This window comes from Serpula lacrymans (assembly GCF_000218685.1).
Source record: "Serpula lacrymans var. lacrymans S7.9 unplaced genomic scaffold SERLAscaffold_11, whole genome shotgun sequence".
Lineage (NCBI taxonomy): Eukaryota > Fungi > Basidiomycota > Agaricomycetes > Boletales > Serpulaceae > Serpula > Serpula lacrymans.
This window is the reverse complement of record NW_006763300.1, coordinates 565,217-583,330: the sequence shown is the minus strand read 5'-3', so window position 1 is coordinate 583,330 and position 18,114 is coordinate 565,217. Positions and strand designations below refer to the sequence as shown.

General features: G+C 46.5%; 8 protein-coding genes across 8 annotated transcripts; 5 read left to right on the top strand and 3 right to left on the bottom strand.

Moving 5' to 3' along the window:
• Nucleotides 1-224: 224 nt before the first annotated feature.
• On the top strand, nt 225-1,704 carry SERLADRAFT_372243 (uncharacterized protein; the record flags this gene model as incomplete). Its single annotated transcript, XM_007321327.1, has 4 exons — nt 225-243; nt 980-1,134; nt 1,186-1,507; nt 1,583-1,704. The coding sequence occupies 4 exons, from the start codon at nt 225-227 to the stop codon at nt 1,702-1,704; spliced, it is 618 nt and encodes a 205-aa protein (XP_007321389.1).
• Nucleotides 1,705-2,275: 571 nt separating this feature from the next.
• SERLADRAFT_440854 (uncharacterized protein) lies at nt 2,276-5,170 on the top strand (the record flags this gene model as incomplete). Its single annotated transcript, XM_007321326.1, has 15 exons — nt 2,276-2,372; nt 2,430-2,444; nt 2,503-2,790; nt 2,841-2,924; nt 2,973-2,979; nt 3,029-3,216; nt 3,269-3,348; nt 3,399-3,420; nt 3,473-3,592; nt 3,649-3,923; nt 3,986-4,097; nt 4,258-4,416; nt 4,478-4,581; nt 4,641-4,936; nt 4,999-5,170. The coding sequence occupies 15 exons, from the start codon at nt 2,276-2,278 to the stop codon at nt 5,168-5,170; spliced, it is 2,019 nt and encodes a 672-aa protein (XP_007321388.1).
• On the bottom strand, nt 5,073-7,693 carry SERLADRAFT_474178 (uncharacterized protein; the record flags this gene model as incomplete). Its single annotated transcript, XM_007321325.1, has 10 exons — nt 5,073-5,628; nt 5,693-5,809; nt 5,874-6,157; nt 6,210-6,449; nt 6,514-6,670; nt 6,718-6,841; nt 6,892-7,005; nt 7,068-7,125; nt 7,212-7,562; nt 7,627-7,693. 9 exons carry the CDS (start codon nt 7,464-7,466, stop codon nt 5,490-5,492), a joined length of 1,488 nt encoding a protein of 495 aa, XP_007321387.1.
• Nucleotides 7,694-7,941: 248 nt separating this feature from the next.
• Nucleotides 7,942-9,469, top strand: SERLADRAFT_474177 (uncharacterized protein; the record flags this gene model as incomplete). Its single annotated transcript, XM_007321324.1, has 3 exons — nt 7,942-8,298; nt 8,436-8,749; nt 8,811-9,469. The coding sequence occupies 3 exons, from the start codon at nt 8,057-8,059 to the stop codon at nt 8,981-8,983; spliced, it is 729 nt and encodes a 242-aa protein (XP_007321386.1).
• Nucleotides 9,470-9,631: 162 nt separating this feature from the next.
• Nucleotides 9,632-11,408, bottom strand: SERLADRAFT_440851 (uncharacterized protein; the record flags this gene model as incomplete). Its single annotated transcript, XM_007321323.1, has 7 exons — nt 9,632-9,736; nt 9,799-9,908; nt 9,965-10,154; nt 10,206-10,318; nt 10,386-10,521; nt 10,586-11,224; nt 11,292-11,408. The coding sequence occupies 7 exons, from the start codon at nt 11,406-11,408 to the stop codon at nt 9,632-9,634; spliced, it is 1,410 nt and encodes a 469-aa protein (XP_007321385.1).
• An 80-nt stretch (nt 11,409-11,488) lies between these two features.
• SERLADRAFT_474172 (uncharacterized protein) lies at nt 11,489-11,948 on the top strand (the record flags this gene model as incomplete). Its single annotated transcript, XM_007321322.1, has 1 exon — nt 11,489-11,948. A coding segment is annotated over one exon (306 nt), but the record flags the coding sequence as incomplete, so codon positions are not given.
• An 89-nt stretch (nt 11,949-12,037) lies between these two features.
• Nucleotides 12,038-13,265, top strand: SERLADRAFT_372236 (uncharacterized protein; the record flags this gene model as incomplete). Its single annotated transcript, XM_007321321.1, has 4 exons — nt 12,038-12,339; nt 12,395-12,663; nt 12,719-12,816; nt 12,879-13,265. The coding sequence occupies 4 exons, from the start codon at nt 12,038-12,040 to the stop codon at nt 13,263-13,265; spliced, it is 1,056 nt and encodes a 351-aa protein (XP_007321383.1).
• A 40-nt stretch (nt 13,266-13,305) lies between these two features.
• SERLADRAFT_474168 (uncharacterized protein) lies at nt 13,306-16,573 on the bottom strand (the record flags this gene model as incomplete). Its single annotated transcript, XM_007321320.1, has 12 exons — nt 13,306-13,573; nt 13,635-13,689; nt 13,746-13,848; nt 13,910-14,074; nt 14,138-14,171; nt 14,232-14,272; nt 14,475-14,486; nt 14,557-15,178; nt 15,233-15,695; nt 15,749-15,876; nt 15,962-16,481; nt 16,533-16,573. 8 exons carry the CDS (start codon nt 14,786-14,788, stop codon nt 13,553-13,555), a joined length of 663 nt encoding a protein of 220 aa, XP_007321382.1.
• Nucleotides 16,574-18,114: the final 1,541 nt, after the last annotated feature.

Below are 18,114 nucleotides of genomic sequence, written 5' to 3'. Positions count from 1 at the left end.
TATGCCGCTGAGTTTCAAAATTAGGAACGGTCAGAGTCATTTTCGCGGACAACTTGAACTCTCCAGACTGCTTCCACACACATCCACTATATCTCTCTCCTTACTCATTCCGGTCACTCTCAAGCATTAGCTTGGAAATCAATATATCACGGCGGTGGTAGACTATCATTCCCATATGTGTCTGAATCGAGGATTCGAAGCGCTATGTTTAGATAAACTTTACCATGGTAATGGATAGCTCAAGTAAGTAAGTTACGAACATTATCCGAGTCTCGATTACAGTCCAATGACTTATCGTTCTTGTCTTTTGGCCCTCTGCAAGCCAAATTGCTTACAATTGTAGTCTGTTTTGCATCCGGCCGTGCTTTATGGTAGCAGAGCTCGGTTTTCGTTCCGATGCCTTTCGTGGATTGTCTTCCACCAAGTGCCCTGAGAGCATGTCTCGGATGCTCTCTAGAATAGGTCACGAGTTTAAGGCCCTTCATATACTCTCGAATCTTGCCCCTGTGTGGCACATGGAATGTCTACCAGGACAGTCACATCCCGCACAACGAAAAACACCGAAATTTGTGAAAGTCATCGTGTTAATCTGCTCTAACAGATGAAGAGTCCTTATCAACGATGAGTGAACTATGGGTGCAGTAAGTCTTCGTCGAGATGCCTTGATTCTCGTTTTCCTCTGAGATTTCTTGTAGATGTCGTCGGGATGGGCAAGCACTGGATTTATACGCAGCTGTTCATACCACATGTATTTCTGCCAAGAATAAATCCAATTACTCTCAGGCAAATCTTTCAAATAGTTTGCGACGAATCCTTCATCTTTCAGGTTATCAAGTGGCAGCACTCACTGATACCATGCTTACTTTCACTAGTATTTCATTGCTCGTTCTTGCTTTCGTCAAGGGGTCCAGCGCGTCTGATGCCAAGCGTGGCCTAGCTTTTGCCGATACCTCTGACCCAAGTGATATATCTCTTGCAGAAAACACTCAAGTGTCTTGGGTTTACGACTGGGGTGTTACTGCGCCCAGTTACCTCGCCGACTCTGGCATTACGTACATCCCCATGCAATGGGGCGCAAGTGGTGTCGAGACTTTCGCATCTGCCGTCACTGCACAAGGGGCTAAGACCATCCTAGTAAGTGCAAATTACATCGACTAAAACCTATCTGAACGTGTCACTTCTTAGGGGTTCAACGAACCAGATATGGCATCCCAATCCAACATCGAGCCTGCAACTGCTGCTTCTTTGTGGATGGAATACATCCAGCCTTTGAAAGCGCAAGGTGTCACTCTTGGTGGACCTGCTGTCACCAACGGCCCTACCGGAACACCGTGGCTTGCTCAGTTCCTAGGAAACTGCACTAGCTGTGACATCGACTTTATGCCACTTCACTGGTACGGTGAAGGTGTCGGAAATTTCTATAACTACATCTGGTCCTTCCACGGTGAATTCAGTGCCTACCCCCTTTGGGTGACCGAGTTCGCGTCCACCTCGCCAGATACTCCTGGTTAGTACTTCTGATTGCATGTCGATGAGATTTTGTTGAACCACTACCACTGATAATTAATACCGACATGTGTAGATGTAGAGTCGTTCTTGAATGCCTCCATTGCTTATTTGGACTCGCTCGACTGGATAAAGGGCTACGCTTGGTTTGCATTCTACGTGAGTCGTATAGTGAAATTGTTTCCAAACGTGAACTAACGCGTCGTTTTGTCTAATTTCTCAGCGAAATGACAGTACCAGCTACTACAGTAAGTTGTCTGCACCTTGGATGTTGTCATGTGTTAATATCTTTCTTCGTAGGTCTTCTTGATGCTAATGGCGAACCCAATGTTTTGGGCGAGATTTACCTCGACCAAACTGAGTAAAAGGAGAAGCAGAAGGTTCGATGTCTGTAGTTCCACTGAATGTCGTGATTTGCATGGCATATGATATCTGTATGTATATATATATTTTATATATATTTATAAATGGAATTTCTATGCCTTGAGGATCGTTGACACACAGGCAAGCGATGTGGCGTAGTGTACTTCGTAATGATGTGAAAGGCAATGAATGCTGTCAATGGTGGTGCAATGCAAGTTTTTATCTGAAAGGCGAGACCTGTGCATGTTTATTTCTTGTCGTTGTTCTTCACCCAAATGGTCTTAACCGGCACGACCAAATGATTCACGTGCTTCTATTCCGGTAAACATGTCAAAGCTGGATGACCGGAAAACAACAACGCGGGTCAATTTGATTCGAACTTTTCCTAGAGACTCCCATCTACACCATGTCCGTTAAAGTAAATAGCATTCCTTTGCCCGATAACATTGACTACAAGAAACAGTCAATACCCGTCCCTGGAACGAAGAAAGCTGGGCAGACAGGTATGTCACTTCCATACGACGCACTCGCAGACATAATACTGATATTGCGCTGACCAGCTCATTACCGCAACGGTGCGAACAAAGATTTTACACTGACAGCAGCATGCTGATAATTTGCTTGTAAATCAAGCCATTTACGGTCTTCTGGACCATGATATTCCCAATGCCTTTAAAACCCTTCCCGAGATATTCGACAATGGCTATCTCCTCGGAAAAGGTGCCAGATTTCTCGGCCACCGACCTGTGATATCCACAAGCCCCCTCAAGTTCGGAGATTATGTCTGGCAGACGTATCCTCAAGTCGATGTGCGCAGGCGTCGTATTGGGAGTGCTCTCGAGACATTGTTTAAGAATGGTGTGCTTGGAGGCGGTAGTGACGGCTTGCAGACTGTCGGTATTTGGTCTCAAAACAGGCCAGGTACGGTTCTCATCTTGTTGAATGTCGCGTGTAAACTAACTCCAGGGAAGAGTGGCAATGTGTTGATCTCGCCCTCCATGCTTACAATAAAATTGGAGTCAGCCTTTACGACACTCTGGGAAAAGATTCAGTGGGTAAGTCGGCGTGATAATCCGCCATTCTATCTATTAACAAGTTTTCAGAATATATGTAGGACAACACGTCCATTGATGGCCTTCATTCACTGACAAATAATTAGCGTCAACCACGCGCAGCTTACCGTGGTCTTTGCTACCTCAAATCACATACCCGCTCTCCTGAAAACTGCTTCAAAAATACCAGTTCTGAAGATGATTGTATCATTTGACCCGTTGTCTCCCCAGGTAAAAGATGCTCTAGTTTCATGGGGTGAAACTGTGGGCGTTCAGATCAAGGAGTTGAGCGAGAGTAAGTCTTTGTTCCATTGTAGACACCAGTTGTTACTTATGCTTGAGGAAAGTCGAGGAATACGGCGAGGCCAATCTCATTGACACTATACCCGCTAAACCCGATCAACTAGCGTCAATCTGTTATACCTCTGTAAGTTATTCTTCGACGAATTATCTACGCTGCGGCTTACCTTTTACCAGGGCACGACAAGCAACCCCAAAGGTATACAGGTCACTACTTCTGTTCTTGGTTTTGGTCGCTCATGTAAGTCTAGGTGTTGTTCTAACTCATGCCAACCTTGCCTCTGCCGCATACTCCAATCTCTTTGGCTATGTGTATCCTGAGAACTCTACAACCATCTCTTACCTCCCTCTGGCACATATCTACGAGGCAAGTCTTCATATATACCTAACCTGCATTATCTGAGAAACATCCAACTCGCATAGCGAGTTGTCGAGTTGGCAACCATAGCTATAGGTGGCTGCATTGGCTTCTTCACCGGAGACCCATTGCGTCTCCTTGAGGATGCCCAACTTCTTAAACCGCACGTCTTCCCATCCGTGCCGCGTGTTCTTAACAGAGTCTATCAAGCTGCCATGGCTGCTGGTAATGTTCCTGGCATCAAGGGCGCAATCTTCAGGACAGCTGTGCAGACAAAGTTAGATCAGTTGCATCGCACAGGTGCGAACACTCACGCGCTATGGGATACTATAGTTTTCCGGAAGGTAGGTATTGCCTGCGTTCGCTTGATTGCTGGGTCCCTGCTCATGAATTTTTTCTTTTTCAGATTCGTGCTGTTCTGGGAGGTAATCTTATGCTAGTAACCTCTGGTTCAGCGCCAATCAGCGCCGAGGTGGTAGATTTCCTGAAGATAGCGCTTTATTGCGAAGTTACTGAAGGTAAATGATTAGGCCTCCAATTCATCGAGATTCATGCTTACATTTCTCTTACTATTTTAGGGTAAGCATATTAGCACCTATAACCATATACGCCTCATCTTTGGTTTATTCAGTTATGGAATGACTGAAAACTGCGGGACTTGCTCACACACCTGGGAAGGTGACCCTTCTTGCGGCGGCACTATCGGGCCCCCTCAGCCTGTAAACGAGCTGAAACTCGTCGATGTACCCGAAATGAACTATACGTCCGAGGACAAGCCCAACCCTCGTGGCGAACTCTGCGTTCGAGGAGCAAACTGTTTCGTGACGTATTACAAAGGTACGCATCGGCGCGCGTATGGTCGCTATACACTTCTGACCCAAGGTATCCGTCTACCTAGACGAGAAAAACTCACGAGATACGGTGAAAGATGGCTGGATACACACCGGTGACGTCGCTGAGGTCGACACTTATGGCAGGTTCAAGATCATCGACCGTGTCAAGGTGAGTCGTGCCTCTTTCTTCATTACGACTTGCCTTTTTGAGCCATCGGCCGTTTTCAGAACATCATGAAACTTGCTCAGGGCGAGTACGTCGCGCTGGAAAAGATTGAGAACATGTACAGCACGTGTCCTATCGTTTCCCAGATCTACGTCCACGGCGACTCGTTGCAGTCATACCTCCTTTCCGTCGTGATACCCGAGCCTGCTGGGCTAGCAGCGCTGGCATCTGATGTGCTTGGTACCAAGATTTCACCAGAGAATACCCTGGCGCTTGAGAAAGCAATCAAAGACCCCCAAGTCGTGGCTGCCGTCCTAAAGGTGTTGACAACGGAAGCGAAGAAAAACCAACTCAAAGGGTGCGTGTTTTATTTCAATTTCGATGCAATGCCTTCAATTCACGATTCTTTCTCTACACTAGTTTTGAAACCGTGAAACGGATTCACCTCAGCTTGAGTCCATTCTCCGTCGAAGATAGCACCATGACGCCCACATTTAAGTTACGACGTAAAGATGCCTTCGCCAAGTACAAGGCTGAACTCGAGGCTTTATATGCATTGGGTGAACCAAAGCACGAAACAACCAAGCTTTGAGATGCTTTGGACCTGTATATATAGTTTTCGTTTAAAATGAAATTTTCATTCAGAGTATCAATATATTTAAAGAACATTCATATACATTTTAATTCCTCATTTTTCCTTTTGTTACGTGTATGACAGACCGATAGAAAATCCGAAGACGGATGATAAGTTAATGCAGAAAAAAAGCCCAAGGGAAAACAAAACAAAAGAAGAGATCAGAAAAAAAACCTGGCAAAAAACTTTTGCCTGTCGTGACATGGTCATAACATCGGGTATGATGATTCATGGGTGGACCGGGTAATGGATGTGCGCCTCTCAAGCAGCAAATTTTTTAAGATGCGAGGGTAGATTTGCTGTGTTTAGAAATCCTGTACGATATGGAACTGCCTAAGAAAGCAACGACGATCATGATCACCACCCAAAGGTAGCCACCGAGCAGGTTGTTATCTATTGAAAGGGCAAAAAGCGAACTGAAAACCGTACGTGAGTATGACAAAGAAACAGCTTCAAGTTCAGGAATGGATTGGATTATACCTGACTAAAAATGGAGCGAAAGAGCGAGCAAAACACATCGCAAATTGAACGATACCGTTGGTTTGTCCTAAGGATGCTGCATTCGGTGCATTCTCTTTCACAAGGATCATACTCAAACTAGATGTGATGACGGGAGTAATAAACTGTCTATCCCATTTATATAAAGAACTGAGCTACTCACGAGTATGCCAAAGCACCTATTTTTGACATTGCGAGTACGCATGCAATGCCAGACCAAAGCAGAGCAACCGTCGGAGTGGATAGCAGGCCTGTTGTCTTATCCAAACCACTGCGAGCTATGATGTTGAGCAGTGGTAGGATTGCAAAGGTATACGGCCATATCCCCATACAGAAATTGTACATTTTGGCGCAATCAAATGTGCGCAAGAGATACGACATGATAAACAGCTGGATAAATGATGCAATGGCACCAGCCGTAGCGAGAGAGTAGCCGATTTGGGATGCCTGCACGACATGTTCAGTATTGAATATGGTGGAGAAAAAAGGCCATGCTCACCGAGAAAGCTAGACCCCCGGATAGAATAGGAGAATAGCAGAATAGAACAAAAACGACGTCAAAGGAAGTGGCAATAAAACTCAGCGCGCATCCGGAACTCGCCAAAGCAGATATTATTGGTTTGGACATGAGAGCCCCTACGCTCATGGGCTGCTCTTCGTTCAACACCACATCATTATCAGAGCCACTTATGTTATTAGGACCTTTTTTCTCATTCTTCTGACGTTTGCTAGGAAGGGTCTATAAAATGGGTGATTGATGAATATGACAGTTTGGCAGGAGAGACGAGCAGAATTAGACGTACCTCCTCCAGAAAAGAGTAACCCAAAACGATACCTATGGCGGCGATAATACTGGCTATCAAACAGGGAAGGAAATAAGGATTCTCCCTGAATATTTGGTAGTCGAAATATTGAGGATACTTTGTCGCGCCATGAGAGAAGGTCCCACCGAGTAAAGGACTGGTAACATGATTAGACAGATTTGTGACAGGGGTGATGGTACATACCCGATGATAGAACCAAGAGGCCACATGAGACCGTAAATAGGGAACGCAACGGCCTGGTTTGAAGAATCGGTGATTTCGCACAGAACCGAATGTACAACGGCAATATTTCCGGAGAATAAACCGCCTGGTGGAGATAATGAGGAGCATTTACGACAGCAGAATTCGAGAACATACCTAAAAATCTAGCGATCAACACACTCGCGAGGGTCTTCGAAAGACCAAACATGATCGTAGTCGCCGCTACACCCAAAGTCCCCAAGAGCACAACAGGACGACGACCAATTATATCTAGTATAATCGTGAACTATTATGATCCGGAACTCTTTATCAGTAAAACAACACTAACTCACCTGAAACGCGAGCCCACTGATATATGGAACATAATTGTGATAGAGCGAAAGTACTCTCCTGCCATGGTAAGCGTGGTAGTGAGCGACGGGGATGTAACAGGAAAATAAAGAAGCAAAAAAACAGCAAAAAAAAAAAACACTGACCACCAGCCCGCTGTAAAATCCGATTCTAGAAGGATCATTGGTGAGGTGTAAGTCATTCATAAACTCGTTTACATATGGAAAGAGCTGGGTAAAAGCAATAGGATCAACCAGCCTGACTGTGCAGAGAGCAGCGAGCTGAGCTTTTGGAACGGGAGTGACGGCTGGTCTAGCTGCCTTTTGGGATTCAACATTTTGTTCGGGTAGGAGAGGGCATGTCTCATCATAATTAGTCGTGTCGCTGTTGGCAGGAGTCATGGTTGAAGACGATGACAGTGGCAAGGAAAGAGATAAAATTTAGGAATGCTGGTATTTAAGCCGCGGCGGACGGCAGGCTGGAACGGCAAGCAACCTCTGTTGACAATCGCATCAATGTTAGGGCAATAAACACGATTTACGTCTTTAAGAATGAATTTACATGTTCAGGAAGGCTCTCGAACCGTGTATTGAGCCCATTTCTGCCAAATCAGCGCACGAAACATCTCACGGACCGGCTACGATATCAATCTAAGCTAGTACTGACCATAATAGTCGTTGTCGGGTGGTGCAGGCAGATGACTTGCATACGAAAGTAGGACGTGATAGTAATAACAACAAGCTGCCATCGATGCCCAGCAATCCCAAGCAGGTCGTGGTTCTTGGTCAAGCCGTGTGGCCTGTGTGAGCATATCCTACCAGCCTGAGGACAAATACACAACAACAGGAGATAACGGCTCGCTGTGGCTGACCTCTCATGTTGGCCTTTTCTCCTTTCGCCATTGTCTTTGCCGTCGTCCGATACACCGTCGTCGTCGCCCACGTTCTCCAGCTCCCATCTACCGTCTTTCCTTACCACGAATACAACGACCATGAATTTTAATATCAACGATAGTCCTGTCCTTGTCGCACCTCGCCCAGTCCGCATTGCCAATCCCTACCAGCACTTTGGCCGCCCCACCCAGCTCAGGCTGGTATCTGCACCCGTAGAACAGAAGGACCAGTTCAGGCTAAATGCAGACATCGACAATAATGACGACCAAGGCTTTCCTGCCCGCATTGACTCTTCGGCTTGTTCGGACAGAGACCTTGCATCTCCACGAGCTTCTCCTAGGTGTGTTTTTTTTTTTTATCCCTTGCCACATCTTTCGGGCGGTTGTCGTCCGTTTACCAGATCACCACCCAATGGCAAAACCCTGATCTCTTTCGCTATCGATTCCTTATTTACTCTTCTCCTGTTTTTCCCCACAGGTCCAGTCTTCCATCAGAAGCTCTCGAAGAGTTCCTCTCCATCCTTCGACCCGCAATATTCCCTCCCTCTTCACCTATCCTACGTGCACGTCGGAACGGCATGAATTCTCTCCCCACCTTTGGCTACCCGTACAAGCCGAGGAACAAGATTGAGATTCTCCATCACAAGGGGGATCAGATTGCCGAGGAGCTTGATAGGGTCAGATCCACGCCATTGCGATCTCCTGAGCCCATGCAAGAACATGAAAAACTTGAAGAGCTCGAGAATTATGACCCGGATCAGCACCCAAGATATTACACCTCTATCGCGCTTGGTGCGTAACCTCCGTTTCTTAAGTCATTGTTTGACCACCAACTTGCTTTTGGTACTTACAGCTTCGCCAATTTCTCGAATGCACACTCGCAATCCTTTCCAGCGTCAACCTTCCTATGAAGTGGCTCTGACCAGTTTCATATCATCAAGCCGCTCCTCTCCTTCCGTAGCCTCAACGCCTATATCACCTGCTACCGTTCCCCTTCCCCTTCCCACTACCGACGAAATGCTCTAAATCTAGTAGACAACTCACTCGTAATCTTGCTCATTTCCGATTTTATACAGTATCATGACCATTTCAAATTGTTCCCTGTGTCTTCTGTTCCCTCTATTACGTTCATTGGATCGCATCAATCTTATCATCATATCAATCGTCTTCAATCATATGTATACCGGCTTTCGCAGTGCAGTGGCATGATGCGTCATTCGTGTTAAATTTTGTTCTCACATCTATATTATTGCACTCTAGTCATTCCCCGTCGCTCCATATTTCCCTCTACCCAGCCTTCATTCGGTTTGCCGTCATTTGACGTCTTTGCTTATGCGTTATGGATTCTGTTTTTTTTTTTGCATTCTGCTCAGTGCCTCTGACATTGGGTCGGTCGCACATTCTAAACTATTCAATAGCGAGATTTGGCGACATGTAGTATGCTAGTCTTTTAGTTGCCCACTTAATACGAACCTAAATGTATGTTTATTCTTTTCTTGCACGGTTCATGATATGCAGTCCGCGCCTGTGAAAATAACCTTGAGTACAATTGGCAAGGTAGCATTGTTCTATCATACCATCCCATGAGGATGGCTGGCCTCATTTTACATATATACATACATTAGGTATCGTTATCAAGAATGTCAGATATCTGTTAAGAACTAACAAGGTCGATCATGGGTATAGCGGACTTCGTGAAGGACCCCCGACGCCTTCCGTGAAATAAACAGCGTCCCCCTGTTTGTCTATATAGAAACAATCCTCTAAACGTACTCCAACCTACATGCCAAAAGGTATCATCAGTTTGAAACTATTGGCTGCATGAACGTGCCATTTCTGACCTTGCCCTCTATGTATACACCTGGCTCGTTGGAGAATGTGTGTCCCGTCTGGATGATATCGTTACTTCCCCCACGAAGATAGGGAGTTTCATGTCCCTCCAAACCAATACCTAAAACGAAGGTATGAATATCGCAGATAATTCAAGACCAAAACATGGACGCTCACCGTGACCTAGCCTGTGAGTGAAAAACTGCTCCACACCACGAATTCGGAGGGACGACCTTGCGCTTGCGTCTACTTCAGCAGTCACCACACCAGCTTTGGCTGCATCGTAAGCGGCCCTTTGTGCGGCGTGCACATCTCCCCAGTAAAGGACGTGGTCCATGGGAATGGATGAGTCTTCAAGCATGAATGTCTTGAAACCCGCGTTTTAGAGAATGGCTTTTTGCTATACCTTAACACTCACCCGCGTGACATCGCTGTTGTATCCGAAAAGTGCTCCCCCGCAATCGATCAAAACAAAGTCCGAGGTGTCCAGAACACGATCGGAGCCGCTCCCGTGTGGCAAAGCAGCATTTTCTGGACAAAACAGCACATTCCTCAATCGGGTGTTATGGTCTTTGTGCGATTGGATAAGTATACATACCACCAAAAAGCACGAGCGCAAATGTCTCCGTCAAACCAGCTGCTGACAGAGCCTTCTCCATCATACGGCGCACCTGCGATTCTCGTATGCCGATATACATTTGTGCTTGCACGGCCCGAATAGCGAGAAGAGTAACCTAGATAGATCCAGGTCGAAGGTTTTAGCTTTGGATCACCAGGTCGTAAGAGAGAGGACGATACCTCATTTGCACACTTCATGAGCTCGAGTTCGGTCTGTGATTTCCTTTCTCGAAGTTGGACGATCTCTGCAGGAGCCGAAGTGACCTGGATACCCAGCACAGCCTGCTGGAGGCCATCTACGATGAAGTGCCTGATATTCTCATCTACATAGATATTCCCAATCTCCGGAAGCGATTGGATGGCTATTGAATAAGGGTTGGCATCTTCGGGCCACGCAGCATAAGTGACACCAGAGCCTGGAATGGTAAGCAGACGGGCCCGAGTCTCCTCAAATGCAGGCGTGAGGATCGTTATCTTGGCCTCAACCTCGCCATGCTTGAGAACAGGGGATACCATTAGCAAAAGAGGCCGCTCGGACAAACCCCACGATGAGCCAGATATGTTTCCGAAGAAGAGGGCATTTGCACCTGGTTCGGCTATGTAGGCCACTATATTGTTGTCGTGGAGGATGCGGGCAAGATGTTTCTGACGTTGGCGAAATTCGGATGAAGTGATGGGGTTTGCACTAGCACAGTGCGTCGAAATTGGAGAGAGAGCTTCAGAGAAAGGTTGCTTTGTAGTACTCGGGTGAACCAGATGGAAAGAGTATGGCGGGACGAGGACGAGGACGGTAATAAAAAGGGCTAAAAATACGGCCAACTACACATGTCAAATGCAATATTCAGCACTTTCAGTAATGGTATTTTGACAAATATATGTTGCTCACGATTTTTGGGACTGTCACAAAGTAATGCCAGTCTTTCCGCCTTATCTGAGGAGTAGGGTTACAGTTGTCATCCTTGTCTACACTCGTGGAAACACAACCGTTCTCAAGCTGGCCCATGGTTTCAGTATTTGGGTGAACACGTACAACCTGTAAGTTGAAGGTTAAACGATAGTAGGATGGCCTCATTGCTGGTGCGCGACGAGAGTCTCCCGAACAAGGTCACTGTTCTAAGCGATCTCACTGCCTACAACACCCGCAATACGGCACCGTAAAATGAATAAACCTAACTTAACCGCCGGCGACCTCGTAAGGAAACCGAGTCATTATAGGAGCTTTTTCATGTTTTGCCCATGGATGCTGCAGAAGATACAGAAACACTCATTGCCCTCGTATCTAGCCTTTTGACAATACCTGTTCCGCATCAAAGTCTTATTCTTGACTCCCTCGTCCAATGCAACGGAGACGTTCAAGCTGCTGCTGATATCATAAACAATACAGATCGCAAAGACAAGGAAAGACAGAGAACACCCCCAAGTCGAAGAAAACGACGAGCTTTTGACCTCGATGGCTGGCTAAAACCCTTTTCTATGGCTGATAGCAACGCTGAAGGGACACCAGATCGCAAAAAGCGTGTAAAGGAAGACGTCGACGACGCACTCCCACTTAACATCGCATCTAGTTCCAAGATCAAGGACACAACTAAAGCTTCTTCCAATCCAAGCCCATCGAAACCGGTAAAAGATCTGATGTGTGTCCTGCGCCAGCCACCACCGTCTGCGCAGAAAGTTCCTCGTTTGCCTCCCCTGACGCTCTCCAATCCTTCTCTGATATCGCAGCACACACCTTGCACAATGCACCTGTCTATTCTACCGCCAGAGCTGGCCTGCAAACTGTTCTACACAATGATCGACTTATCCCAGGACTGGAAGAGAAACAAGTGGTGGCTCTTTGACCGCATCGTCGAAAGCCCTCATCGAACTTCGTTCTATGCGCGTAAGACGGATGGCGTAGACACCGACCCATCATGGCAGGAAGCCGCGCAGTTCTGGTGTGTATATTCCAGTCGAAATCCAATCCCAGTGTATGAACTTGCGTTTTATCAGGTATAATGGCAGAAAAACCGACCCTCCAGAGGTCTTTCCTGATGTCATGGAAGAAGCATGTCAGTATATCGAACGCGTCGTGAACGAAGAAATGCGTAAACGGGATAGATATCCATTGGAGTGGGCTGGCAAAGGTACTGAAGGCCAGACATGGCGCGCTAATGTTGCTGCCTCCAACTGTTATGAAGGTGCAAAGGAGAGTGTGGGTTTTCATTCAGACCAATTGACCTACCTGGGCCCATATCCCACAATTGCATCCTTGAGCCTCGGTAAGCATGTATAATTACTATAGCATGCAAGGTCACTTCTCATCCACCATCAAAGGGACTGGGAGAGTTTTCCGTCTACGAGAAGTCATTCCTAGTGATGAAATTGGCTCTCGGTGCGCTAGAACATTTAATATTCCACTTACACATAACTCTGTGAGCTCGTATCCTTCAGTCTGCTTTACGTGGTTAACAAACTCATCGCCGTTGTCTTTCAGATGATTATCATGCATGCCTCTACTCAAGAGCGCTTCAAGCATTCCATCCCGCCCCAACCAACACTCGACGTCTTTCGTCCCTTATTCCCTCGTGATGAGCATTTGGCTCCTGAACCCTCAAATTGTCGTATAAATATCACTTTCCGGTTCTATCGCCCAGATTTTCATCCCAAGAGTATTCCGCGGTGTAAGTGTGGCGTGCCCACTGTTTTACGCGCAGATATGAAGAATAGACAGGATGGGAAGACAGATCGTTATTGGTGGTCGTGCTATGCTGGCGCACAAAATGATGGAAAAGGATGTGATTTTTGGCGCGTGATGGATATGAAAACTGAGGGGCGAGGACCGACAATAGAAGATACTTCAGGTGATAAAAGCCCAGCATAGTTCGACCAAAGATAGTGTGTTAAAACCCATTTTTTTTTATGGCGCACGTTGATCTGTATTGTAGGTTTCTAGAACCATGTTGCACATCACTACATCTCGGATTTCTTTGTATACGTAGTACATGTTGGTACATTATTGTTATTTTCATATGGGAAATCTAATACATCAAACACAGAATTCTTTGATGCATATTGGTATACCGTACTACAATCACAGAATGCAATGATACAAGGTCAGACTGTGATGGCCGTGCGATGTTGTTCCGAGTCCTTGCTCCCGTCCGAGTCTCAAGGTGCTGACAGAGTGATCTGAACCATCCATGATGACGATGAGCAATAAATCATGATATCTCGCCAAGTATATGCGTACCTTCATGAATTCTTCGTAACTCAACTGTACCCAGCCGTCTTGGTCGGTGTCAACGCTACAAGGGACGAAGCATCAGAAGAGTATATAGTCCAAAAATGTGTCAGGCACTACCGTTGGAACGCCTCTGTCAATGTCTTCACCGTGACACAGGCTCTTACGAATCGGTCAAAGGTGATCCCAGGGGGTGGACCGTAGGAAGATGCTATGCCTGATGCTATACAGTGGCACAACCAATCATATCACGACCTGTCAGCTATCAAATCGAAATCACTAACCATACTTGTGCTCCAACATTGTGAGGAGGGGGGGAGAGAGGTTATATCCGAAACTTTGTAGTGCCTCGGCCAACTCCCGCCCTTCGATAGACCCTGATTGGTCCCTATCAAAGTGCTTGAAAACACGCTGCCAATCAGCGATGTATTTCCACAGCCCAGCGAATTCTGTTAAGAAAGAATGCCTCGTTAGGGCCGCAAGTAAGATATCCCTGCACCGTACGTATTTACCTGAAAAGCCAATGGTTCCGCTGCGATCCGTATCCTATTTCATAATCAACAGTATTTGTTAAGAGAGCAGGGGTTTAGGTACAGGAGGACGTACAAAGATGTTCATGAGCATCTTCACCGTGTCTAGGTCGAATTCTAGAAGACAATAGGGGTGAGAGGCGCGCTCAAAATTTGATGTTCCTTATTGCATAGCTCATGGATTTTCCAGAAAGAAAGAGTGCCTCTTGAATAGGAACTATGATCAAAGAGCAACTCAATGGCCATGACACGCTCTCTCAAACGATGGGAAAATCCGTGTTCTACTTGCTCACAACAACAAAAGGCAAGCAATACTCACTGGACCAATTTCCTGAATGCAGAAATCGGGGATATTGATTAACGGCTTTGTGTTATCTACCCATGTGGACAAGCACACACACCATTCACCAATGCACTCTGCAGCTCGTTTACACTCAAAGAACCAGAACGATCGGTGTCGACGGTAGTGAACCATTGCCATAGCTGGGGGTCTGCGCCCGCTGGGGGGCCATATGACAATGAAGAATTGTGTCGTGAAGAATGCGAGTGATGTCGGTGCTGAGAATGTGAACTAGAATGCGAGTGAGCGCGATCCACAGAGTAATTGGGGGATGGACCAGAGTAATAGGACATTTGATTTGGTTAAAGCGTTCACAGAGGGAAAGTGGGAATCAGCCAAAGAAATATGACTACAAGTATAAAAGCGGTGGGTGGCTGTGGCTGAAAGCGCTGGCTGAATACGTGGCGGCGTCAAAGTACAATTTCAGCTCCCTCTGCTATTCTGCAAGTATGCCTGTGGGGCTCAAAGTACTTTGTCACTCTCCAAGAGCTTGATGAGTCGCAGTAACTGCGCCTCATAGCTTTGGGATGGTGTCGTGATCTCAACAACCAGGGGTACCACTAACATATTAAGTAGTCCGCTTACTACTATACCCGACTTCCCAATAGCGATGCAATTATGTGCCGCCTATGATGGAACCGTAGACTCTTAAATTTTCATAGCACTGTGCTAGACGCTATATCCTGTTGCCTACCCGGAATCAACTTGAAAACATGTATCTCGTGAATCATACCCACCTCACAGCTTCACGCTCTTGCATTAGTCGACCCATTGGCGATAGCGGCTCTTGCTTCGAATGAAACCCGGAATTCCGAGTCATAACGATGGTCCGAAGCGGCTACCTTGGTCGCTGAAGTTCCGGTAGAAGGATATGGGTGACTACAAGTCCTTTTATGCGGTCAGCTGGAATAAAAATACAAGAACCAAGGAGCATCAATGGAGCAAGAAGTTTTTCCGTCCGCTGATGACGTCCATTTGGATAATATCGTCAACTTGAAGACGCCGTCCGAGAGGAATTTCAAGGCCAAAGAATATTTCAGCGACCTTGTGCAAAACTGATCGGTTACCAAAATTTCATCTCTGCCAACGCACGGAGCCTAGGTTGCGACGCTTCAAGGTGGTGGACCGATCAGTATCGGTGATCGTTGCTCTCGATATCATATGTGCCTCGACATGTTGGCCCCCGAATCGATATGAATCCTTGGCATGAATATCAGTCGGAGCAATAAGATGTACGGGGAGCGGTGACTTACCCCAGTGGTACGGAGGAAACAAAGGACCTCAGCGGATAACTGCGAAGGTCCCACTGATGAATACAGTAAAATTATAGCAGTGGCCAAGCCCCGGTCTTCTTCTAACGCCTGCGGAGCAAAGGGCTCTTCTAGAGAAAAAAAATGGTTTCAAGGGATTGATTGTTGCATACCACCAGTCAATCATCACCGCTGTCATCACGAGATAAAACCCACCAGTAATCGTTGTACACATTTAAGTGTTCCAGGATGCACGTTCGCTGTTGTTGCGTAAACGCCAATATGACCACAAGCATGTGGGGGGACCTGTCGAATGGTAAGCTAGGGTTATCGACTAATGCTGGTAAAATACGTCGCATAAGAGGCTACAGGTCACCGCCACCCGCACCTCATATAACACCGGGAGACCAAGGTACGAAAAGGCGTATGGTGCCACCGGGGTGTGAGCGTGCGTGCTTTTGATAAATGCAGCGACCATCACGACCCCTTGTCATGGTTGTTCAGCATCCGAGAGGTAAAATTTTCACCGCGGTTTCAATAGATTTGAGCTTCATCAGCTTGAGAATCCCCCAAAAAATTGCAGGCAGGCAGGTTGATGTGCCTTCGGTGAATAACCCACGCTTGGAGCGGCGCAGCAGACCATGTTGACAAGTTTGTCGCTCCTTCTACTAGTTGGGGTGTACCCCCAAGACATCAATAGCCTGGTTTCTCGCCAAAAATACAGCCCTAGAGCAGCACGTTAGCTTTCTTGTACAGGAAATAAGACGTGGACACCGCATGTTACATACCCGAACTTATGAACGTCAGTTGGCTTCCGTATTGTTATCAAGAAAACCTGGGCACAGGTCTTGATAATGAAATCCTTTTCTGGAGCTGTTAAGATGCGGATGAGAAGCACAAAAAATAAATAAATAAAATTCCCACCTACCACAGGAAGGTAGCCATAGCTTGCAGGCTTAAGATTTTAGGCCTAGGTATTCAATATTCGCCATGACCTGATGATCATGATTTGTACTGCGGTGCCTGCTAGCGCGATAATAATAAACCTTTTGTGCTAGTACGGGCTATGCCATTCCAGTGAATACAAACGCGACCAACCGTCGTTTATCGCTGTGGCATGAGTGCGGCAACATAGCATGGGTACACGGATAAAATGGTGGACATTGGTCTTCGTCGACGAAGTGATAATCCTTGCGGAGGCCGAATACAGTCCGACCGCGGTAGAAGCACGACCAATTAGTACAAGACCGTCGTAGCAGCTCAGATGAGGTATTCTCTTTTGTTCACGAATACATTAGCGAATGGGTCTGATATTCTGTGGGGATCCGTGGACACGAGGCTTTCTGCGTGGAGAACAACAACATTCAAGGTTGATTCTCGTCATGTTCGAGAAGGAGGTTTCTTGTACGACTGTTTTGGCTATAGCGCTATCATTTGGCGCTACGGCTAAGCAGGATTGGACATCAAGCTTCGAATGAGAAATATTACCATATCATTATGTATGTGCGGCATTAGTATTGTTTGTGCAGATACGGCGTCGCGTCAGAGCCGCAATAGCATTCAGCACGTTGGGCAGCTGACAATGGCGGGCTGAACTCAAACAGCGGGATCTTCGACACCCACGGTTAGTCAGGAGTTTGATGATAAGAGGTGCGGCATTGACATATTGAATGTCAGATCACTGACATGCGCTGATACCATCACAGATCAGAGACATGGCCAGCGTAGTATTCTGCTACAACTTCCGTGTACCGCAGGCATTCTGTAGTTGCGAACGCTGGATTGGGAGAAAACAACCAGTCACGGAGTTTTTGTCGGACTCTTCATTTTTGGGTCCTCTTCTAGCGCCATTAAATCTGTAATTATGCCGAGGACATACCATATGCAGAAATGACGACCAAAAAGAAAGCCATCCCGACCAAACACAAACGGTTTGCACCCAAGCTTCGATTTCATTGACGACCATTCCGGTGTGCATTTAAGATTCGATCCACAATCTATACTTTTGCAGCACTACACAGGTTTGGTGTCCTTTCTGTTCTCCACTTCATTTCCTGTACATGCACCAACCATAACGACACCCCGTCGTCGTCCTGGATCTTGCTCAACCCTTGTCGGGCACAAAGTTCGCATTATGGCAACCAGTCTGTACGCCGTACCAGCACCAAAGCGGGTACTCGCATCACATCTACACATATGGCCGCCTTGAGGCTCCAGTAAGCTTCAATAGACTTACTCCACGAATCCAGGCTTAGTGCTTCTAGCTGCTGTTCGCTTTTGTGAGAAAAATGTGATTCAACCATCTCTTACGACATGGCTAAAAAAGGAAAGTTGAAACTCGGGTTTATTATGAAATATTACGCACAAGT